The following is a 25,193-nucleotide window of genomic DNA, read 5'->3' as shown; positions in this document are numbered from 1 at the left end:
AAAAGAAAAGAAATCTGTTCAGGGATTTTCTAAACTAACTTACACATTGTTTTTCCTTTAACTGATTTGGAAGGACAGAATTGAAAACAGATTGTTGTGATACTTATTGAAAAGTCAACTGACAATAATTTATAAATGGAAAAACATATTTTAAAAAGGAAAGAAACAAAATTCAGTATTTAATGAAAGACGTAAGCTAGCTATCATTCTAGCAAAATTGCTGCTGAGTATAAAGCTAATGCTATAATTTGCTTTTTCTATAGAAATGTTAAAAAGCCAAGCTTATGAAGGGTTTGGATTGACAGTTTAGTGAACACAAGGTTTAACAAATCCTGGAGGTACAGTCCCCAGCACCAAATTTCATGAAAGTCAGTTAAAATGATGGCCATTATATCTCACTCAACACTGAAATATTTCTCATGATGGTGTTTAAGAGTCAGGGCACCTTTGAAATCTTTAGCATGCATCTTGCGTTTTCAAAAACCATGTTGTTCTCTGATGCTCAGAGAGCTGATGGCTGATGTACAATGCCAGTACCATGTTGTTGTTGTGCATCTGATGAAAGACGACAAATATTAAACAAATATAAAAAAAACACATCCAAGACTCTAAGCACATTACAGTCTGTTATATGCAGTTATCTCAGATGGTAACCCATTTAAAAGGGATTCTTAGATGGATTTAAATCCTGAAATGAAAAAAAAAAAATCATTGGTTATGCTAAGGACTGACACCCCAGCTGTCACCAGTAGCCACGGTTACATGAGGAGTTTTTCGTCTTTCCGTATGGAATCTTTCTGAATGACTTTTCCAAAAACAATATTATACATGGAAAGGAATAGTTCAATCTCTGGTCTACATGCGCCACTATAATCAAACAGAATAGTCAATGGGGCATGTGCAGAAAAACGTAAACATCACGTGATTTATCAAAGCTGGAGGACGACAGTTTTTTTATCACGGTGTTGCAATACTCCATATAGCAAGTTTGTCGTCTGTCCAGTCTTGAAATTATGTTAAGTTTGGATCAAAAACAAACTTTCTGCAGCAGTCCAGTGCTGACGGCTCACCGCCATTTTTAAAGTTGAGGAACGTCTCTGGTTGCGTCTTACGTCATATCTGAGCATGTGCTGAAAGAACGTACCCTGACAAATTTCCATTTGAGTGGATACATGATACCTCAATCGGTTTGGGGAAAGGATTATTCCACCCCTGTGAAACTGATTAAATGTCCATTCAGATTGGCACTTTTCTTTCAGAATGAGGTGTATACAAAAGTTAAATTCTTTCTGTTTGAGCAAACAAACCGAATGCAAGCAGAATATTTGGGTCCATGTAAACGTGGCTAGTGTATCATTTTGCCATCAATGATTTTTTATTTTTGTACATTTTTATGTTTTATGCTCCCAATAAAATGAAAACCACTTTTTATTGTGTAAATCACTCACCACTGCTGATATAATGGGGGGTATAATCTGGCCTGGGGAGTATAAAGTGGCCCAGGCCAAAATATGCCCAGGGTTTAATCTAACCTGGGCTGTTTTGACCCTGAGTATAATCTGCACTGGAGGTATAATTTAGCCTATCACACTGGGATAGTTGATGTAGAGTTGTGACCTTTGTAAAGACACTCTCAGCAATTCCATGAAAGTGATGTGACTTGTTGGCATTCGCCATCTCCAGGTCCACACTTCGGATCTAAAAAGAGCGATTCTCATGTTAACCCAGATGTTTTCAAATTCCACAAAATCCCAACATGGCATGGCTTCACAAAACAGAATTTATACTCAAACCTGGAGCCACGTCATTCACATGCTCTCAGCCAGAGTGCTGAGTCAAAGAAACAACGGCTTCCATCTGGCAAGACATTGTGGTTGGTATGTGTTTGTCCATTTGGTCCCAGGTCACCATGGGAGCAAATGCTGACGCCAGATAACATATAAACACACACACACACACACACACACACACACACACACACACACACACACACACACACACACACACACACACACACACACACACACACACACACACCCCTGTCCCCTGAGGTAGGAAATTTCCGCCCACTCCACACCCATTATCACCCCTGCCCTCTGACCCTGGACTTGTGACCTCCTGGTTGGTTGGTGCTCTGTAACTCTGTGCTGTGATTGATCAGTTTTGACCCTCTTTGTGTCCCTGGTTGTGCTCTTTGAGGAATTTTCAGGAAAAGATGTCAAAAGCAAGAATGGATTTAAGTAAATCGTTGATTGGAATGGGAAAGGTTAAAAAAATATTCCTGGTTAGAAAGCTTGATAAAGAAAAGAAATGTGCCCTCTCTCCTGCAGCATGGCTGGAAAGGAGGAACGAACAAACAGGAAATATTGAAAGAGTAGAAAGCCCGTAAAAGGAGATAAGATACGTAGATTTTGAAATTATAGAGGCACACAGAGACAACTGGAAGGAGGAGCCTAGGTAGCTCCTCCTGTCTCCCTCCTCACTATTGATGAGGGTCTTTCCTGATTTCTTCCAGCCTGCCGTTCCCTCTCTGGGGGCCTGATTGAGCTGACTCTTTAGTTGCCCATCTCAAATGGCCAGTCAACAGAGAAAAGGGCCCTGCTGCCAGGCTTTGTTCTTGCAGGGGTCCAGTGGGGGTGGGCAGTATGTGTCTTAAGACAGGGGTTGCAGATCACGACCTGTAGAGGTTTAGGTGACCTCTGCTCTCTCTGGTCGATATCACAAAGGAAGCTTTATCCCACCTCCCCTTCGTGCCTGTGAGGTCTGGTCCACTTGTGACCCCCCCAGAAAACGCCAGAGGAAGGACCAGATAAAGAAACAGGAAAGTGGGTGACAGTCCAAATGTTGAGATGTAAAACAGGGATCCATTTATGAGTCAAATTTGTTAGTTGGTAACAGCTGGTAAAGGTGACTATGACAGTAAGTGTGCTCATTTTATCCTCCTTTGGTGTGTAACTGGTTATGTACAGTAGAAGAAGAAACCGTTTTATGGTGTTTTAAACATTTCTAAGGACAAGATGGCTTTTCTAGAGGAGTACAACTTTACAATGTATTAGTTTAGGTGATTCACGCAATAAAAAAAGCTAACTATTCAGTTTAACTCAAATGAGTTGGCGTTAATCCAATATCAAGAAATCAAAATGAGAATAAAACGGTGTCCGCGGGGTCTTAAAAAGAATTGAAAGTTGATAAATCAATTTTGGGAAAATTAAGGCCCTTAAAAAGTATTAAAAAGTCCTAATTGTGGTTTTATGAGGTATTAAGTTTCATAGGTATTCAAGCTTTGACCCCAAAAAATATCCATGAATATTTATTTTCCTCCTTGCAACTGTCCCCTGATTGGGACGTTAAACATTCAGCCAATAAAGTTCTAAAATAGAATAGAATAGAAAAGAATAGAGTTACTTTATTGATCCCAAACTGTAAAATTGTTGTGCTAACGGCAGAAATCGATGGAGTCAGTAGAAAAATACAAAAATAAAAAAGAATAAAACAAAAAAAACACAGAGACTCTAGTTACAATAAAATACAACAATAAGGATTGTCAGTAGTATAAACACCAGCTATAAATTAACGTCATATCTAGTTTCTTAAAGAGAAATTAAATACAACATTAAAGCAAATCACACAATCTCCGGCACATGTCCTAAATTTTAAAAATGATTAAATAATTTCTCATTTTCTTCAGCAAGTTGGCCTCAAATAACTGCTGTTTCTTGTTGTGGGAGTGTTTATAAACCTGCCTTTGGTTTCATTTGTTCTTTCAAGCTTTATTCCTCCTTAGCTTACATCACTTCTGTAAAAATGTAAAGTACAACTGTTAAAAGTGGATGCCAACAACAACTGAAAGTTGGGATAAAGTCTTGAAACTTTTTTAAAGGTTTTTGAAAAAGTCTTAAAAAGGTATTGAAATCAACCTCAGGATTTTAGCATATACCCTGTAAAAGACAATTTAAAGAATTTTACTCAAAAAAAAGAAGCAAATGAATAATGAAACTTGTGATACTTTTAAGTGTTAAATGATATCACAGGAAACACAATCTGACTTGTTAGTAGCATCGATTTTGGTGAAACCTTTTGGATGAGATTAGAAGTTTTTTTGTAGGATGAATAATGCATTTCCCATTAGAACCATCATTCACACAAAGATTTTGCTCTTACCAAAATGTGATTTTCTGTGGAAGCAAATGAATGTAAACCAGATCCTCCTGATAGTGTTCTTCTTTTGTAGTATGCCCACAACAATGTCAAAATAGCACAAACGTGTGTCCCCAAAGAGCAGTATTCCTGCTCGGGTATCAGCTTGAGGAACAAAATATTACTCCTCTTGCTAACTTACCTCTCACTGACAAACTTAACCAACGGAGTTGGAGCAGTGGTGTCAATGTGAGAGTGATACATTGTCAAAATCAGTCGAAAACTTTGCTGTGCCTTTGAATGTTGACAGTTAGTGGATGTTCAGGCTTACAGGATATGCATCACGTTGTGCCGTGTAAATGGCTTCCTATTCCTGACCTGTTTTTCCTTTTCCTCTCCAAAGCAGCCACCCAATGTGAAAAAGGGAGAGCAGGTGTTGTAGCATTCATATGCCAGGAAGATGGCACACACACAGTGTCCTTTCTTTTTACGTTTCCTCATCCTCTGCATCCTGTTTCAGGGGACCATAGAATCCCATCTGAGTCATAAAACAGACCAGGCATTGTGATGCATTCAGCTGTTTGACAATCCACCTGGTCCTGTGTCAGTCACTCTATGGATTCAGGGAGGATGATTTATCATTTTCTGGTTGTTTGTTGTTTCATCTCTTCATGTATCTGTAACTTAATCTTAGAGCATTTCAATAAAAAAAAGTCCTTTTAATTTTAAAATTTGTTGTTTCCTCAGCTAAGCATGGAGAAGGTCCAGGCCATGGCAGAACAGGTGGAGATCAAAGCGAAGGTGGTGCAGACAGAAGTGAAGGCCCTTGTCCTCCGACACAAGAAAGCACTGGAGGAAAGAGAGTGTGAGCTACTGTGGAAGGTAAGCAACAAACCATCCAATAAGACCTTACATCCTCATGCTTACTCACAGCTACACCCACACACTCACAGCTGTACCTAGGGACGGGTACTGAATTAGGTACTTTTAGAGGTACCGACCCAAATCTGTCAAAAGTACCGGGTATCAATTCACGAAAAATCAAAAGGTACCATATTTAGGTACCTAAATGTATCTTTGTGAGTATGAGGGAGTGGAAGAGTAGGTGATTTTCCATGTTGGACATGAGCACAGCATTAAAAGGTTATATATTAAAGTATAAATATGTCTAATTGACAAATAAAAAAATATATTATTTAACAAACTTATATTTTTTTACCAAATAAGCACAAAAAAGTACCGAAAATGGGTACCATTGAGTATCGGTACCCATTGCCAGGTTCCGGGCATTGGTACCGTATCGTTTCATATGTGAAAGGTACCCATCCCTAGCTGTACCTGCACTTCTCACTTCTGTACAGCCTGCATGAGGAGCTATACTGTACTTCTAGAGACTTAACCTCACTTCAGTGTTGGTTGATTAATCTTGTGTAAACCAAGGAGTCATTTGTTGAGCTTCAAAAACCCTGTAAGGGCCTCCCAAGTTTAAGGTTACCCAGAGAATGAGGAGGGTTCTCACTGAGTAAACCTTCATCCCAGAGGCCCCCAACCCCTGGCTGCCAAATCCTGAACCCTTTAATGAATAAAACACATAAAAAAGGAAGTACAACGTACAGTACATGTCATTGTACCTGTCAAGCCTCTTAAGTACAAGCACACAGAGTCTGTGTTAAGTCAATAACAACTAAAGTGGGATAGTTAAATTTGTACTTTCAGTTGTTCATTTATGTACATGTGCAGATTTATTGTCTCAGCCAGTAAAGAAAGAAAACCCCAACATCGGGTACCCTCACTTTCATTTCTCCAATTTTTCCTAAGAGAGGGCTCAGTGACATCGTAAAAACTGAGCTGTGTCCTGCTGCCTCAGATCTTTTGGCTTTTGAGTGTGTATGTGTGTGTGCAGGTCAAAGGGTCACAAGATGGTTTTCACTTACTCATGTTCCCCCTATAATCCCCTTTACACTGCTACAGGACTCACTCTTTATCCCCGACCTGATAAAGTCATTACAGGCAACCACAGCACACCCACACACAATATGTGGATGTTTCCTGAATATAAATGATTAGCCTCCATGAGCCAAGCTGTGAGCTTCCTGCAATGCTCTTTTCATTCAGTAGTCTTCATCTACCTTATAATAAAAAAACTGAAGTGAAGTGGTGTGGAGTTGTACAAGATGATTGTTTGGTCCTTGAATGCTGCAGTTTGTAATTTTTGGTCAGGTTGGGTAAAGTTATCGAAGAAAATTAATACGGATGCACAATATTATCGGCACAATATCGGTATCGGCTGATAAAAGCTTAAAAACACGTTTATCGGTATCGGCAGATATGAAAATTTCTGCCTATATGCACAGCCGATAAGGTGCTATTCAGTTAGGATTATTATTATTTTCCATCTGAAAAATAAGCTCCTTAAATAAAATGTAGCACTTCATTTATTTGCACTGCAGAGCTCTGTGTCTGTCACCAGGTTGTTACAGTAGCTCTAAAATAATCAAATGCAACTTGGTTATGTTTAAAAATGCATTGTACATTTAAAGTTCATGTGATCTAAAGAAATTATTTTTCTGTATTTCAATACTGAATGTCTTGAGTTTGAAAAAATAATACATTTCTTATTTATGGTAAAATCAAATGTTTTTTGTCTTGTTTTATGTGTTTCTTAAACAAATAAGAAACCGTCACAATTAGAGTAACATATAAATTCCAGTACAGGATAGACTTAGCTTTCTTTACAGTGAAAAAAACAAACAAACTTATGATTATTGGTATCAGTATCGGCCAAAAGGGGTTTTGATATGTCAGCATATCAGATATCAGCAAAAATCCAATATCGTTCATCCCTAAAAATTAAGAATTAAAACTATCATGACTGTTGTTATCTGGCTATAATTTAGTAAAATAGATAACAAAAGTACTTCCCTCATGCCTCTTGGATACACTTTATTGTTGTGCTTTATTTACCCAACATCCTCTGCTCACTCCTGCACCTCCGCTCTCCTCAGCCCAGATCCATACAACTTGAAAGTTTAGTTGAATCTCCTTTAAGGCGGCGCTTCGCCAGAACTTCCTGTGCCTCCACACTGAAGTGGAATGACTCATTGCTACAAGATAAATGCTACAGAATGTTAATGGTTGTTCACAAAGCATGACTGAAAAACTTTGAGTTTGTTAATAGTATATTATTGTATGAATGTAGGGTTGTTACTTTATAAGTTATTGTTGAGTCGGATAAGAGTAAGTCCCCCGCGCTTTCTGTCAGTCAGGGTGTGTGTGTGAAAGTGTGCGTGTGAAAGACACTACACATACCAGCTCTGCCTTTGAGGTTTCTTCAATGGGGAACTTAAACTAGTCGTCTGCCCATCAGAGGGCCTAACTTCAGTCTTTGTCCTCACTGACTATAAAGTGTAACTCTACTCTCTCAGATGCAAATTGTAGCGCCACGTATGCCAAGGATTAACAAAAGACCTCTCTCTTTTGGACTCTTTTGTTTCTTGCGGTGTTCTTCCCTGCTATCAGAAGTCCTTCAAAACTATAGAAGCAGTCAGGCTATTGTGTTTTACTCCTTTTGTTCAGTAACTGGAAGTAAGAGCCTGATCCTTGCTTCTCAGGTTCTATCACCACCTTTTATGCCTTTTTCTCACTGCCTGTGCTGTAACTTTATCCAGCTGAAAAAAGCTTGAAAGAAATGGGTAGTTGTAGAAGCTAACCGATTCATGTACTGAATATCAAAATTAGCCCAAGATTTGTCTCCAGGTCTGTTTTTTCTCCAGTTTTGCCGACCCTTGTATCATCTCTGTTAAAAAACAATCTTAAAACTTTTGCACACCACTGCCTCTTTGTTTGTTTTTGACTATAGATTTTATAAGAACATTATTTCCTCTAAATTATTTAAAAAATACATTATATCTCATGTGTCCTGTAACTCTCTCTGCCACCTCATGTCAGCACAGTGCTGCCACCCTGTGGGCAAACCTGTTTGTACCAGTTACAGAATAGAGTAATGGTCTAATCTCTGCTTTCATCAGTGATACTTTGATATTTCCCCAAACTATCATCTGGCTGATGTTGTGTTTTTAGGTTCATTTCCAGATTTTTTCACTCTTCACAGTTTAGGTGTTTTAATTTTTTTTGCTTTTTATATCAAGAAATTAGACATTTTTCTGGACTTGTCAGGGAAATATATAGTCTAATAAAACAATTTCTACAAAGATAAAATACATTAGACCTCACTTCAAGCTCAGTTTTTGTAGTTTGTTCATTATTAGGCAGGTAATTATTATGTTTTACGGTAACTGACGAGTAACGCATACCATACTTTTCTTGGATTGTCTCTGAATTTCTTTAACTGTAGGTTAACATAATGTTATCTAACATTTCTCTTCTGTCTCCTCACAGGTGGAAAAGATCCGTCAGGTGAAGGCCAAGTCTCTGTACTTGCAGGTGGAGAAACTGCACCAGAGCCTGACCAAGCTGGACAGCACCATCGCTGCTGTGAGTCAGGTGTTGGATGAGGGCCGCCATCTTGACGTGCTGCTGGCCAGGGAGCGAATGCTCACCCAGATCCATGAGCTGAAAGCTTTGAGGGGCCTGCTGCAGCCACAAGAGGATGACCGCTTCATGTTTACTCCTCCAGACCAGGTAAGCACTGGGACTCTGTTGATCCTGTATCATAACACATGATGAGAGTCAGTCAAACATTACGACAATTATGCTGCTATCCTTAAATAATTTTGATACCCATCATTTACTCCACAGGCTCTGTACATAGCCATCCAGTCGATGGGCCTCATCAGCAGTGGAGCGTTTGCCCCGGTCACCAAAGCTCATGGAGAGGGTCTAAAAACTGCACTCCGTGGAAAGCCCGCCTCCTTCACTGTGATTGGCTATGACCATGACGGTGAGCCACGCCTGTCCGGTGGGGACACAGTGTCTGCCATCGTAATGTCAGTCACAGATGGGAACCTGTCTGCAGCAGAGGTGACAGACCACCAGAATGGCTCTTACTCCGTCAGCTACCTGCCCAAGTGTGAGGGGGAGCACCTTGTGTCAGTGCTGGTGTGTAACCAACACATTCAGGGCAGCCCCTTCAAGGTGCTCGTCAAGTCAGGGCGGAGCTATGGCTCCCTTGGCTCCCAGGTGGCGTCCTTTGGGTGTGAAGGAGAAGGAGATGGTCAGTTGTGTCGTCCCTGGGGCATCAGCGTGGACAAAGAGGGATACGTGGTGGTGGCTGATCGCAGCAACAACCGCATACAGGTAGAGCATGATCATAAATCAGCACTTAACCTGAGCAGCTAGAGAGACATATCAAGGTCATGAAACTCATGGGATATGTTTCTGTTCCCCCAGATCTTTAAACCTTGTGGTGCCTTCCACCATAAGTTTGGCTCTCTGGGTTCACGACCTGGTCAGTTCGATCGTCCAGCAGGGGTTGCATGTGACAGTCAGAGGCGAATCATTGTGGCTGATAAGGACAATCACCGTGTGCAGGTATGAACACCATCGAAGACAGTCAAAAACGACGCTACTGCTTAATTCTGTGCGAGTTGTCTGAGTTTTGTTGTATTCACTCATGACCTCGACAATCCTAAAGTCAGAGGAAGATCAATCAAAAAGTGGAAGGCTTGTAAACTTCTTGAACTGCACAGCTCCTCATGCTCACTTCCTCTGTACAGCCAATGTTAACACATCTGTTTTGTCCTCCAGGTGTTTACGTTTGAGGGCCAGTTCCTGCTGAAGTTTGGGGAAAAGGGTACCAAGAATGGGCAGTTCAACTATCCCTGGGATGTGGCTGTCAACTCTGAGGGTAAGATCCTGGTCTCCGATACCAGGAACCATCGTGTGCAGCTCTTTGCCCCAGATGGCTCCTTCCTCAACAAGTACGGCTTCGAGGGGGCCCTGTGGAAACACTTTGACTCTCCAAGAGGAGTGGCTTTTAACCATGAAGACCACCTGTTGGTGACCGACTTCAACAACCATCGGCTGCTCGTCATCCGGCCGGACTGCCAGTCAGCCCGCTTTTTGGGCTCTGAGGGCACCGGAAATGGGCAGTTTCTACGGCCTCAGGGCGTTGCTGTGGACCAGGAGAATCGCATCATCGTGGCCGACTCCCGCAACCATCGAGTTCAAGTGTTCGAGCCCAACGGAAACTTCTTATGCAAATTTGGCACACAAGGGAGTGGCTTTGGACAGATGGATCGCCCCTCCGGCGTGGCTGTGACACCTGATGGCGTCATTGTGGTCGTTGACTTTGGAAATAATCGCATCCTCAAGTTCTAAAAAAAAGTTCATTCTCTCCCTCTGTTTGCTCTTTTGCAGTTTTATTTTTGATGAAGGAAACAGAGGAGAGAGAATGAATCAACAAACACAGCTGGAGGAGAGCTCAGAGAGGATTGAGAGCAGGTTGAAGTGAAGGCAAATTAAAAAAGAAGATGATCATTTTTACTTTAACGTTGATCTTCTCCCAATCAATTAACTGTGGTATGTATTACAACGGGGACCTCTACAAATTGATAATCAGTAGAATGAAGAGCCATATTTCCCTCCCTCAGACTCCACTGCTCTGAATCTCCTCTGCAGCTCTCCTCAAGCATCCATCTCAGGGATTTTCTCACTTTTCTTGAAATCTTGTACCCTCTGCTCCAAACCTACCTCATTTAGCTCTTTATGAATGTACTCATAGTAACTGAGCAGAGGTTTTAGTCCGTGAAGTTTTACAAAGAAGAAGTCTACCTCTATACTTTGTTATTTAAGAGAGACAAAAAAGAATTGACTGTTGAGTTGATATTTGCACAGGATTTAATGGAATTCTTGCTGTGCATTTTGAATTATGAGTTAAGGTGAACCTCCTGAATGTTGTTGCTGAGACAATACTCAGACCGCTGTAGAGGCTGCATGATTTATTCTCATTAGTGGGCTTTGCTCAGAGAGGAAACAAGGGTACAAGAGTGTCCTTTCCACAAGTTTTTCTTTAGGCGACTTAGTTTTTTTTGCTTCTGCAGCAACCCCTTGTCTCTTTGAAGATCATAGTGTTATGATAGCCTAAGGAGAGGAACAGAAGCTATGCCAAACTTGATAGAATTAAAATGAGCTCAGGTCATGGTAGGACTTATTAGGAGGTCCATGCTTTCAGACTCTTCCTCTAGCTTTACGAAAAAACGATCTATTAAAAATATTAATTAGACAAAAGCCCTCAAATGAAATGATCCCTCTTATGAAATTATCCAAAGTGTTTGCTCTTCCATACTCCCCTGCCTTCCTTATTGTCTCGTTTGACTGGATGAACTGACCCTTTTGATTAGAGAAGACAACCTGTGTTCTTCATCTCCAGTCAACATGAAAAAAAAAGAAACAAGGAGAGCACCAACTCCTTAGAATTGGAGGACCCACCAAAGGATTTTGGAGATGGATTTTCCAAGATCTAACTCTATTTGTGATCTTAATGTAGAAATTTAATCATTTAATCTAATTACACCTCTTTGAAGAGGCATGCTGTATGACAAAAGCCTCATCAGAAGACAACTAAAATCTGGCTGTCCAGAGGACGTTAATGACCTCACATGAAAGACACCTAAAAGAAGAATTCTTTAAGTTCAGCTGGTGGTTGAAAGCCGCCTGCTTCGGCTCCTGGGGCCTCGGATTTATTCAATGAGAGGGCGGGATCGCAAAGCCCTGCCCTAATTATTGATATTTGAACATTGAGAAACCTCCCCAGGTCGATACTGATTCCTCTAGAGATGTAAGTCTAAAGACCAACTATTGGAGTCAACTAAAGTTAGAATTTCTGCACAACGTCCAACTGTAGATACGGCAACTAAATAAACTAAACCCCCTTTAATACGTTTTCTTAAATAATCATAGTTGCCTGTCAATGAAAATTCATACACCTCATGCAGTTTAGTCCATAGCCTTGTCATTTTTAGACTCAGAAGCATAACGTGTGCATAGATCACAGTTTGCTGAGCATAAGTACTTTCTCTTCCTCAAAAACCAAGACCTTGCTGTGGCAGGTTTTGAAATGAGATCCTTTTTGTCTCCCGACCGACGTGTCTGAGTAGAAAGCAGGAGACACCCACACCAAAGAGAACCCCTCGTCCTGCAATCATTGCCCCAGCCCAACAAACAAACCCTGTCTATATAAATATTAGACAGCCCAAAGGCTCAGTTTTGCATCTCAGACTAACCTTTGTGTCTCGGTATAATCACCATAGAAAGTAATAGATACTAACTCTTTGTGGTTTAAGCATTGTGGGGTTTTGAATCCCACTGCCCTTGTTTCAATCTGTGTCCCATGGAAAGCACTAGACAATTAAGGTTCTTTTAGCCACTTTCTTAGCCTAGCAAAGAATCTTGGGACTTATGAGAAGATTTACTGACTGGCTCTCACCTCTGAGGAGATTGCCCGTCTGCACATGATCAGGATTCACATCATCATATCTCAGATATCCTGTTGTACCTCCCTCCTCTTATACCTCATTAATACCTCAAACATGTCACTCATGGCTACTGTGCATTTGCACATTCAAATACCTCGACTTCTTACTCATTCTAAATACCTCGTTTTCATTTTTTGTATTTAAATATACCTCATCATGTATTTATGCATAACAGATATACCTCATCATCCTGTGTTACAGTACAGTGCAGTACACATCCCATAGCTCTTGGACCAAAGATCATGGTACTATTTGAGTTGGAATGAAATTTGTATTATGGTCATCTCTTCATCTCTCCATCCTCCAGCCCTGAACAGCTCCTGGGTTGTTCATTCTACTGTAAATGCCTGGTAAACTTTGCCTTTTATCAACAAGAAACCAAATATTTCAGATGAAAGCAATGTGCCAAAAAATCTGTGAGAGGTCTGTGCCAAACAGGGTTGGCATTTGGACCACGCTGTTGTAGACGACAAATGTCACTGGACCATTATATCATAGATGCAAATGTAAAATCAGAGCACCTGAGAATAAATCTTGCTCTCTGATTGGATGCACTTAAGAGGGCTGGGCCCTGCTTATCTTTACCTCATGATTATGATGTTAACATTCATATTCCACTTGTACTTTGTTACTGTGTACAAGGGGGACAGGAAGAGGATGTGACCTCTTTACAGAGTTAATAACTTCACAAATCCGCTTTGGAACACTCAAGAAATACCTCGAACTCAGCACAATTCACCAACATCTCAGTGAGGGTTTAAAGATACTTGATGTAGGTTGTAAAGGACCTTGAGACCAGTGTAAACCCATCCATCATCACTGTGTGGTTAAAACAAACACATCAAAGGATTACACCTCACAGGTGACTGCAGGCTAAGTTTATATTTAAGTTGAGCAATTAGCACATTGATGGCGAGCCAGTTTGATTCCATGGATGCTTAGAACCCAACATATGATGGTTTTTTGTTTTTCAGTATTACTCTGTGAAATGTTCATTCATGTTGCATCAGTTTTTTTATTGATATTGCAGAATTCTATCTTTAAGATCCTTAGGTCTTCACTCTTTAAGAGGAGAAATATATTTTAGACTTTTTTTTTTTTTCATTTTGTTGCATGCTTTAAAAGTCCTTGTATTATACCGATGTCTCTCAGATAGGTGTTGCAAAACTCAGACGGGGTGTGTAGCTGACTATTGGGATGGTTTTACCAAAATATATACCCAAAGATTTGTATGTGTGTGTTAGGATTATGTCGGATGGAATTAACCTTTGACCTTTGCGATTGTATTTCCTGTCTTGAAGGGGCTCTGCAGAGTACAACCTGTTTGGCCAGTCATGCCTCTTTTCCTGAAAAACATCAGAGGCAGAGTTTTCAGATGAGTGCTGAAGGCTGGCGTGCCCCTGGACCCATTAGTGCTTAGTTTCCCCCTCAAGTATGCATAATATGTGTCCACATATTTACATATTCTCTTTTTACACTCACAGCCCTGGAGCGCGTTGAGGCGGTAAAAGCTCCTGCCGGGCGTAGAGTCATAGATGAATCCATGGGGTGTCCGTTTTGTTTGACTTGGTGATGGAGCTGCTCATTTAGTGAGGGGCAGCTAGATTTCTCCAGCACAGCAATCAGCCCTCTTCCTTGTCTTTATTTCAATCCAGGAAGTGTTGTTATGGCTGCTGAGCTTGTGATTGGTTGACTGCACTCCTACTCAGCATATTTTAAAGGGCCCCTATAGTTGTTGTCCACCCTTTTATTACTGGCCTTCTCATGGCTTTAAGATAAGAAAAAGCAAAGCTGCACCAGGTGGCGTGTGCAAGGTCGTAGACCTCCTTTAAATGATTGTATACTCTAAAGAAAGAAAGAAAGAAAGGTTTAAAAATTTAGAAAGGAAAAAAATAAAAACTCAGGTAGTTCTCAGCAGCCCTGCTCTGCAGGTGTCTCTTTGAAACATGTCCCGTAGTGATGATGATGTAGTGACCTTCCTATTCCCTGTTATGAGCTCTCATTTCTAGTCTGATTCTTTTGTGTGTCCATTTACATATATTAAAAAGAAATTCTAAATCAGAATTAATAATGCTTTTAATTAGTTTCCCCCTGATTGTTTTCTTTTCTTTTTGCCAATTTAGTTTTCTTTCACAAAAAGTACAAATAAGTCTCACCACTTGATGCTCGTCGGCCCTTTTAGAATGTATTTTTGTGAAGAAAAGGGTTCAACGGGATCTTGTTGATACACACTTGCTACAACCTGCTGCTGGCACAAGAGACGAAATCTGCTCTTGTAATGTTTGTGCTAAATGTTCATCACCAGCAATACTTAGAGTATTAGGTGGAATCAAATTGTATGTAGTGGAACGTGCAGCACAACGTTAATTCATAAACCAGCTTTGATTTCAGCCTCTCAGATGGGGGTTGTTTAGCCCGAGGTGATAACAACCAGCTCATCTTTTCCAAACTCTGGTTTCTGTTGTCTCGTTCTCCCAGCAGCTGATTGTGTGTGGAGTGTGTAGAGTGTTTGTGCGCTTCATCTGTGTTGTCTAAGCAGAAATCCACTGAATGTATCCTCCTAACAGTCCAAGAGGCAGGGAGAGCCAGTGTGGCCAGCTGAGTTTAGATGGGTGCTGCTGGTGCTTCCTCAGCCGGCTGCGTGTGTGTTCATCAGTCAAACCTTGTTTGTATGTGTGTTTGCCAGCACACTTTCCCTCCCTCTTTACACACACGCACATGGTGCTGAGTGAAGTGCAGATGTCAGGTCTTCAGTCTAAATAAGGCACAGGAGACTATAATATTTTGGTCACCTGATGCTCTCTCTGTACTCTGTGGACTTTAAACATTTCCTATGCAGTTTTGTTTGCTTTTTTTGTTTACACTTAAATAAAGTTGTATTTCTTTGACTTCAAAACCTGTGACTCTTTATTTGTGCTTTATTCTCTCAGGTTATTACAACAGGTACCTGTCTGCACCGAGCAGCAAGCCGTGGTCTAAAATTATAAAGCCCATGTTGCAGTGCTGAAAACTGCAGATCTTTCAGCATCCCCTTGAGGCTGGCTGCAGAAACACCACAGACACGCAGAGACAAATAAGACAAAATGAACATGTTGACTGTCCTGTTTAGAAAACAGATTTGCTCTGAGTAGCTTATTTCTCTATCAGCACACAGTGTACAGGGTGAATTTTTACAGCAATAAAATAAAGCTAATATTTTACAAGAAGGGCATGACCTGGTTGTCAGGTGAGCCTCCTTTAGGTGCTGCTATGGGGCTAAAGGCCTGCGTCATTGCCTCATTCAAACTCAAACAAACCTAGGTTGAGTTTAGCATTTCCATTGTACCTTTAGCTGACAATAGGATTTAGAAGTCTGTATGTCAAACAAATGGGTGATGTCACAGAGACTAAGGACGTGGTCACAATGGCCATTCAAGCTGTGCTCAAGCATGATTGCCCCCTGCAGAGCTGTTCCCCAGCTGGAAAGTACGGCCAGCGGTCACACGACTCCAATATGAACCAGACTTTAGCAGGTATCACACACACACATGGCCCGCCTACGTCATCGTGAAGCACCTGTTTCCATCAAGCGCTACCTCACCAGGGTCAGCACAATGAGACACTGACAACTCTGTCACAACTCTAAAGACTTTTAGGGATGGGTATGGGGTATTGTCTATAGCCAGTTCCTGTTGAGAGTCCACTTGAAACAGTTCAGTCTATAGACACTGTTTTCCTTAAAGCTTAACAATCCCTTGTTCGTGCTTTATGTTATGATGACATCACATGATGTGTCACATGTCAATCACACTTGTCAGCAGCAGAATTTCCAAGGCAATGACGGAGAGATTGAAGCAATTAAAAGCTTTGGAAGTGTCATGCAATATTTGTTTATCAATTAACTCAAGTTACTGACACAGAAAAACTGTAAAGCCTATTTTTAATTCTCAGAAAATTCACAGGAGGTATCGATAAGGAAATTGATCAAGGATTAACTTGATAAGCAGAACAGATAAGGGCATTGTTAACAAAAAACTCTTATTAATACTCATCCCTACAGAGACTACTGCCATGTTTCATACTGTTTCAGATCTACATGAATCGTCTAATTTAGTTCACACTGATTCCTTCAATTACTATTGGTACAGAAAAAAACACGAATACTTGCTGATCTTATGTGCACTCCTGTCAGGACATTACTCCACATTTTGAATTCAAATGTGACTATTAGGATCTGTGAAAGGTTCTTTTTCTTTACTATGAAGGGAGTTTTTATTGGCTGATTAAATTTGTACATTGATAAGGTAAACAGTCTCTTGCAAGGTTGAGCAAGAATCCAAATGAGCTTTTGACTGGTTTCACACAGAAGGAGGAGAGCACGGCTCCTGGTTTTCTAAATGTATGTATACTCTCATAAATGTCACAGGCTGCTTAGAGCCATTAAAAAAAAAACAGAACTAATTTTGTTTTATTTTGTTTTGTTTTGTTTTGTTTTGTTTTATTTTGTTTTATTTTGTTTTGTTTTGTTTTGTTTTATTTTACTTAGTTATTGATTGATTCTTGTTCTACTTTTTATTTTCCCACACCAATATTATACTTTAATTCATCAGTTTTCAATATACTTGATGAGAACTACCTGGATATATGTCTACACAGAAATATATTTGGTTTGGACTTGTTTGCACTCTTTCACTGTCAGCCAGTTATCCTGATTGAGATTAAGGGTATGTATTTAAGAAGATTTTTCTTTTTGTGTGGGAAAGGGGCATAGACATGCATGTAAACGTAAATGCAAATTTCTCATTTTGTTACTACCCCTGACATTCTAATCTTTGATACAAAAGTTGTTTTTTCATTTTTTTAAATTTTATTCTATTTTAAATTGCTTTCAAAAATTTATTTTTATTTATTTATGTTTTATTACTACCACTAGCAATGGTCTAAAAATAACATGTTATACTTGTCTTACTGTTTTTCCTTATTTCTGAAAAATGAATTTATGTCTGTCTAGCTGCAAAACATATTTGAATTTTGTGTTGATTAAAAACTTGTATATGTATATAAACAGAGATCAAAAGACTTATTGATGAAAGAAAAAAAGATGTTAAGTTTAGAGCTGCTGGTACTGCTCCGTGGTCAGGTCACTCATCCTATAGGGTCCCAAATCTTCCTCTGTTTCCTGTTCCATCCACTGACCTTTCCTCTGTGAACAATGCCAAAAAAGCCTGAAAAATCATAATTAAAAAAAAAATAATAGTAGGCGACTGGTTCTTGGAGTCTGCTGTCCCTCTGATGATGAGTTTGTCCAGTTTCATACATCAACTTGCTTAAAGTCATTTATTTAACAAGAAATACTAATCCGAATGACAAGCATACAGTCAGTTTCTTGGGCACCTGCGCAACAACAAACTACAAAGGCCTGTACGAGTGGCTCAAAGGTTACACCCAATCACCCTTTATGTATCCAGACAGAGACATATGACCTGAGCTAATCCCAGAGTAAACCTGACAGGAGACACACGTCTGCATGTGTGTGTTAGCTGACTGTTAACAATAAATAAATGGTGTCACAAACGTTAGACATTCAGGGTAAATCTGTTAACATGAAGAGACAGTGATTGGATGAACGTCTGTGATCAAATAGAGCTGGAAAAAAAAAGACGGAAACAATTAAACAGAGAAGTGAAAAGGAAAATTAAACCAAAAGTTATTCACATTTAAATAATTATAATACAGATTTTAGTGAAAAAAAAACAACTTAAGTATTTAAATACGTTATGTGACGATACTGTAATACTGTCAACAAGCCTGGTTCCCCACAGGGAGGCAATGATGTGCAGCAGTCAGAGCCTGCTGTAGTTCCCTGCCTTCACAGCTTGATGTCAGCAGCTCTACATTTCAGATCCACCCTCAGCTAATGAAAAGCAATAGGTTGATGTGACACTTTGGTCATGTATGCATACTGTCAGTGCAGAGGGTGAACTGGATTATAACATGACTACTCTCTAAAAGGCATCTCTATCTACACACCAGAGCAGTGCAGACTCAGTGATGGAGCAGGGTTTGAGGATAGCTAAGGCAGTTTGAGCGGAAAAGATTCATGAATTGCAGATTTTTTTTAAATGACAGCCACAAGACACGACACGGTGTTGGTGATCAAACACAGCAGCCTGCTGCACCTCAAACATCTCTGGAGCAGCCAGTGGGGACAGCAGGAGGAGAGAAGCACCTGTACGTGTGAGGCCTCAGCAGATGGCTGGGAGGTCCTTGCTTGTTGTGTGTTTGCATTGGTGTCTGCATCTGGTGTAAGTGTACGAGTGGATGTACACGGCTCTCAGAGGAGCCAATTAACTGTAGCAGACTGAGAAGGGGCCGCAGAGCACAGACATCCAGATTGTTTCATTTTGGTGGCGGCACAAACCCAAGTGCTCCGCCAGAATCAGCAGCATGAATCAGTCTCCACAGAGCTGGGTTTCATGCGTGGACTTCAACTCTTATTTGTTTGCAGGAGCTGTTCAGGAAAGGCTCGACAACCCCAAAACTATATTTCTCCCAGAGTCTGGAGAGTCAGTATGAACCAAATGTTTGACATTCAACAGATTGTGTGACAAACCAATGTATAATTTATTACATCGCATTATTTCTCATTAAAATGTACTGATATTTCATAAGAAAAAATTAACATATAATTTACTTTTGTAAATTCAGTGGGGTTTTTTTTAAACAAAATGTGAAATAGCGTTGCAAGTTTTTTTTTTTTTTTTTTTAATTCCTAGGGGTGGGAGAAATTAATTGATGTATCGAAGGATTTTTTTTGTTTATTTTTTTTAAACCATAACTTATTTTTTCAAATTTAAATTCTTCATTTTAGTCTTTGTTAATAAGTTGGGTTGAAAAAAAGATGAGGTGTCAGATATCCCTGAATAAACCCTAAAAACTGACTGATGTGCATTATTTTCAGAAAGTGTGGCTCCTGACAAAGTCTGTAGACATAGTCATTATTAATTAACCCAAAAACTGTAAAAGAATCGAATCGTAAGAAAAGTAAATGGTCCTAGCCCTTCTAACTCCTTATAATAGGGATAATAGTGTTACGTCATAAGCGTATCTGAGCACTCATTCTGCAGAGCGCTAAAAAACTGAGAGCTTGTAAAAAGTTTCATGGAAGTCCTGATGTGGTAATGAGCTGATTCATTTGTCTGATCAACAAAGTGACTCTTTGTTCCAACCTTTATAACAGTCCTTAATCAATCTTTATCTAAAAAGCACCAAATCATGTTAATAGAATTACATTGTCAGGTTTGGAGCTGGATATGTTAAATTATTAACAGGGATCCAACATCAACACAAGATTAGGTCTGATCTGATCTGAACCCAACTTTGCAGTATTTTGACAAGGACAAACTGTCTTTAACAGACAACATCTGGAGCAGGACCAGACCCATGTTAGACAGACATCTGCTGGGACCGTGTCAGGTTCAGAGACAGGGACTGAGAGAGATGGGCATGGTCTCTATAGCTGTGTTTCCACCAAGCAGTCCGGTTCAGTTCAGTATGGTTTGGCACAGTTTGGTACAGTTAAGCCTGATCCGGTTCGTGTTTCCACAGCAAAACTTTGCCCTCTTGTGGTGGGCGGCGTGTAAGCTGGATGCTGAAAGCGGCAGCTGTTGAACAATAGCATGGCGCTCTAGCAATGCGACACAGTTTACCCAGCTAATACATCCAACAAAGAAGAAAAACGTGACACAGTAAACAAAGAGTCTAGATAGAAGATATGAAGCATTTCATCCTCTCTGTGATTGACATGTAGCTCTTTGATACAAAATGTAATCAAGCTTTGTTTCAGAGAAGTCTGCCGCCAGGAGAAATGCAGCTGCTGTCAGGGGAAGTGACGATTCTTTTGACCATTCAACGGTCTGCAGTGTTGTTGCTCCACTTGCCAAGTGCGGATCCATTCAGTCTGGCAACCATATGAAAGGGTCCCAAAAAGTATGGCGGTTCGTCTCGGTTATTTAGGGATCTGTCCCAGGATAAGGGATAAGTCAGTGGAAACGCCACAAAATGCACGCCGAACCAGTCTGCTTGGTGGAAACACGGCTTATGATGTCACTCATCTGTTTCTGAAAATGAGTTTTGAAGCCTGTTGTCATCAGGTACCAAATTGCCAATGTTGAACTCAACCTAGCTTCCATTCCATTAAGTTAGGATGAGGTAAACAAGCGAACTTCTACGATGGCTAGTTAAACCAGCTGACCATGTTTTTAACCTGGGAACAAAGAGGTTGATCCCATAAATACAGCTTTGTAGGGGTTTCACCTCCAGGTCTTCCTTATGGTACTTATATTTCTTACCTGTTACCTTATATTTAGCTTTAAGGCTCAGTCATGCCATTACGTCAGCATTAAAGCTATATTTATCATAGCTGATGTTAAAAAAAAAGTTTTACCTACTTTCACAAATTTTTTGTGTCTGTTGGGGTCCAATAGAAAACCACTAAAGTCGACCTCTTTAAACTTTCTGTCATGGCTGTACTTTGGTTGTGTTGTGACATTTGCAAATCACCTGACATCTACCAGGCACAGTAGACTTTAGCTGTCGTTCTTCTCTAACTCGATCACACCTCAGGAGTTCAAGGTATTCACAACACAGGATGCTGAAATGAAACACAGTGATGAAGAGACACCACAACAGTTAAACCTGATGTATTACTCTTTGTCTATATTAGCCAACAGCCAGTGAGTAGCCTTGTGAAAAATGTGTCTATTATTTTTTCTAACCTGTCAGCTGGCTGGTAAATGAAAGGTGGTTTGAATTATACTTTATATAAAGTGTCTGTCACAACATCCCACACAGTAAACGGGGTAAACATGAGATTATTTAGCCACATCCAGCTTTCAAGATCTAGATCCAAATGCTCTCTTGTTCTCCAGTCAGAGAAGTGACGGTGGCCTTGGGACAAGAAGCTCCTGATGTGATAAGTAAGATCCATCATTTGTCAAACTTTTCTATCAAAAAAATCCATAAATAAGAATACTTCCTCTCTGACTGTTTACCATGGCATTTGCAGCACCCACTCACTAACCAACAAATGCAGCTGTTACTAGTTTGTCCATTCTGTGTTACTGTAGAAACCTGGTGTTGCGAGATGACAGCCTCTACAAAGGAGACCTGCTCATGTGACGATATAAAAGGCTCATTCCGAGTTGTCAGAAGCATTCAGATCTTTATTATCAGGTGATTATACACTAATTATCAAACAGTTATGAATTTAATGTTCCATTTCCACCAAATCTGTTCTGCTAATGCCACTAATTACAACCCACTGCATCTTCAGAGTGGTGTAATGTGCCAGATGGGTTTATAAATGCACTCTCTGTCAGCATCTTTGAAAACAAAGCAATGCTGAGGTCCTTTTTAGGGAGCCCACTAACTGCTGCTGTCATCAGTAAAGCCAGGAGGCTCTTTAGTTAGCTTAGAGCGAAGTCTCAATAAAATTCAGGAGTTGATATTTCATGGCCCTTTTTTGGGCGGCCAACTGGTTTTGTTTGTATTAAAGTTAATTGCAAACAGATTCTACTTGAACTTACTGAAGAAGAGCAACTTTATGCTTTATTTTGGAGTTTTTTAATCAAACATTTCATGATTGCCTCATTTCTTTTTGTTGTTAGAGTAACTCTGCATTTCATCGAGCCATCTCCAGGCTTCATTCTTCATCGATCACTGCTGTGTTTGAGCAGGTCAGATTGTACAACACACCTCTGATGCTTCTTATCTCTGAACCAGACCTGACATACGGGGCCGTGCGCTTCGACCAACCCCTCTGATGCACAGCCGAGTGTTGCAGCTGCCGTCAACGTCTTGACGTTGAGGTGACGGAGGCAGTGACGTAAGAAGAACATGACCCCTCGTGATGGCTTTTTAACCAATTCAACCCTGATCCAGAGGAGAGTCGTTCGTCAGAAGAAAAAAAGCAGGAGGAGAAGAAACAGGCTCTTCTCTTCAAAGACTTTTCAAGCAAACTGCCCTCAACTCTTAGTCAAGACATATTTGACCTCTCCTTTTTCCTGAAAACAACACAACAGCAGCTCTGCTTGTGAGATAATGAGGCTCTACACATGACAGAAAAACAAGGCACACAGAGGAAACATGAGAACAGCTTCTTTCTTTATAATCTCATGAAGTAGAGAAAAACATCCTCACAGCTCACTATTTTACTTCCATCAGTCTCTAGTAGATACATTTCTCTTCACATGAGTGTGTCATGTCAAGTAATACAGTGGGGGAAATTAGAATTGTATGTGTCAAAATTTTCTCATTACATTTATTTCCAAAGCTGCAATTCAAACAAATTTCTACCAGACATTGGTGTTAACTCAGATAATCCACACATGAAAAGAAATCACAACGTTCATCATAAATAATGATTATGTGGAATTAAGTACGATAACACAGGAAAAAAGTATTGAACACACCATGGAAAGGCTGTATACTTTGGCGAGGAAATGCACCATACCACCTGAAATCTGTCAGTAATTATTACTTAAACTTCCAATTAGTGCAAACCAACATCAGCTGGGCTAGAGAAAATTGATGGTCCTATAAAAAAGGTTGTTTTTTCACCAAGCAGTTAAATACCACACACCTCATGATGGGTAAAGGCAAAGAGCTCTCTGAAGATATTCACAACCTGATTGTTGCTCAGCATCAGAATGGAGCTGGTTACAGACTTAAATCAAAGCACCTGAATATTCCAGTCAGCACCGTTGGGGCCATTATTCACAAGTGGAAGAAGCACCACCTTACCATCAACAGGCCACGCACAAGAGCTCCTTGCAAGATTTATGACCAGGAAGTCAGAAAGATAGTCAGAAGATTACTCAACGAGCCAAGGACCTCCCTGAAAGTGCTCCAGAAAGACTTGGAGGCAGCAGGTACAATTGTTACAGAGAAAACAATAGGCAATGCACTCCACCGCCATGGCCTCTGTGGACGCTCAGCCCGTAAGACTCCATTCCTCAAGGAAAGGCATGTTGAAGCTGGTTTAAAGTTTGCTAAACAGCATCTTGACAAGCCTGTAGAATACTGGGAGAATGTTGTCTGGTCAGATGAGACCAAAACTGAACTTTTAGGCTGTTATACTAAATACCATGTTTGGAGGAGAAATGGCACTGCACACCACCCAAAAAACACTACACCAACAGTGAAGTTTGGAGGCGGAAGCATCATGGCATGGGGTTGTTTCTCATCTCATGGTGTTGGCAAACTTCATATAATTGACGGAGCAATGAATGGAGCCATGTATGGGGAAATTCTTGATATGAATCTGCTGCCATCCACCAGGATGATGAAGATGAGACGTGGCTGGACCTTCCAGCAGGACAACGATCCAAAGCACACAGCAAAGTTAACTCTCCAATGGTTTCAAAAAAAGAAAATCAATCTGTTAGAATGGCCTAGTCAGTCACCTGACTTAAATCTAATTGAACATTTGTGGAAAGAACTAAAGAAAAGGCTTCACCAGAGGGCACCAAAGAATATTCCAGATTTAAAGACAATGTGTGCAGAGGAATGGACTAAAATCACACCTGAGCAGTGTGGGTGATAAGTTAATTGCCATGTGTGGATTATTTGAGTTGATACCAATGTCTGGTAGAAATTTTGTTTTTGAATTGCATCTTTGGAAATAAATGGGATGAGAAAAAAGTTGACACGTTCAGTACTTATTTCCCTCACTGTATTTGACCTCTCCTTTTTCCTGAAAACACAACAGCAGCTCTGCTCGTGAGATAATGAGGCTCTACACATGACAGAAAATCAAGGCACACAGAGGAAACATGAGAACAGCTTCTTTCTTTATAATCTCATGAAGTAGAGAAAAACATCCTCACAGCTCACTATTTTACTTTCATCAGTCTCTAATAGATACATTTCTCTTCACATGAGTGTGTCATGTCAAGTAATATGTGTTGATCACATTTTTTGTTGCTTCCGACTTGTTGCTTCACCAATCAGTGCTGTGAACAGACAATACAGATTCAGCTCTGCTAAAAATAAAGTGTTAAAATCATCCTTATGTCAGGCAGCGTTGTTTGTCACTGTTTCTGCTGCGGGGCTGTAAGACGAGGAATCCTGTTTCTTAACCAACATACACACAAGTTTGTGTTTGACTGTTTTTTCCCTCTGATTATTTTCACGTCTCCAGCAAACCTCAGAAACAATAAAACTATGATGGAATTCAAAATCAGGTTGGAAATTGCTCCCACTTTCTGAATGTATCACTTGTCACGCCCACACACACATTTACACACAGTTTCAGGTTATATCTATGATGCACTTATATAAATATGACTGTACTCTGTATCTGCAGAAGAGATCCTTCTCTTAATAAGATAAATGATTGAAATGAGGAGATGAGTCCAACTTTTCCACAGAGGCTTGATTGTCACTCTGAGGATGGGATGGAGACAGATGAGTTTGGATGACGTATCAGCAGCAGGACATGAGTTTACTTATAGCCAGAGTTTCACCTGATGTCCTCACATTAATTTCCTCCACAGACGAATGTGATCGTGACATCTTCATCCTCCTTTCCTCCAGCTGGTGAGTCACGGCAACCCCACTATAGCAGCGTTGTCAGGCAGA

General features: G+C 40.3%; 1 protein-coding gene across 1 annotated transcript in view; it reads left to right on the top strand.

Moving 5' to 3' along the window:
* The window catches only part of trim71 (tripartite motif containing 71, E3 ubiquitin protein ligase), a 33,664-nt gene extending 18,241 nt beyond the window's left edge, over nt 1-15,423 (top strand). Inside the window, exons 3-7 of the mRNA XM_074686539.1 lie at nt 4,885-5,019; nt 8,536-8,778; nt 8,896-9,393; nt 9,487-9,627; nt 9,844-15,423. Of these exons, the coding sequence (XP_074542640.1) occupies nt 4,885-5,019; nt 8,536-8,778; nt 8,896-9,393; nt 9,487-9,627; nt 9,844-10,416 (1,590 nt within the window). The 3' untranslated portion in view covers nt 10,417-15,423. The remainder of the gene's footprint in view (nt 1-4,884; nt 5,020-8,535; nt 8,779-8,895; nt 9,394-9,486; nt 9,628-9,843) is intronic.
* The last annotated feature ends 9,770 nt before the right edge of the window (nt 15,424-25,193 follow it).

This window comes from Halichoeres trimaculatus, unplaced genomic scaffold (genome assembly GCF_033239565.1).
Source record: "Halichoeres trimaculatus isolate MK-OKI-2021-1 unplaced genomic scaffold, fHalTri1.1 fHalTri1_scaffold_14, whole genome shotgun sequence".
NCBI lineage: Eukaryota > Metazoa > Chordata > Actinopteri > Labriformes > Labridae > Halichoeres > Halichoeres trimaculatus.
The sequence above is the reverse complement of the archived record's forward strand: the minus strand, read 5'-3'. Positions and strand labels throughout refer to the sequence as shown.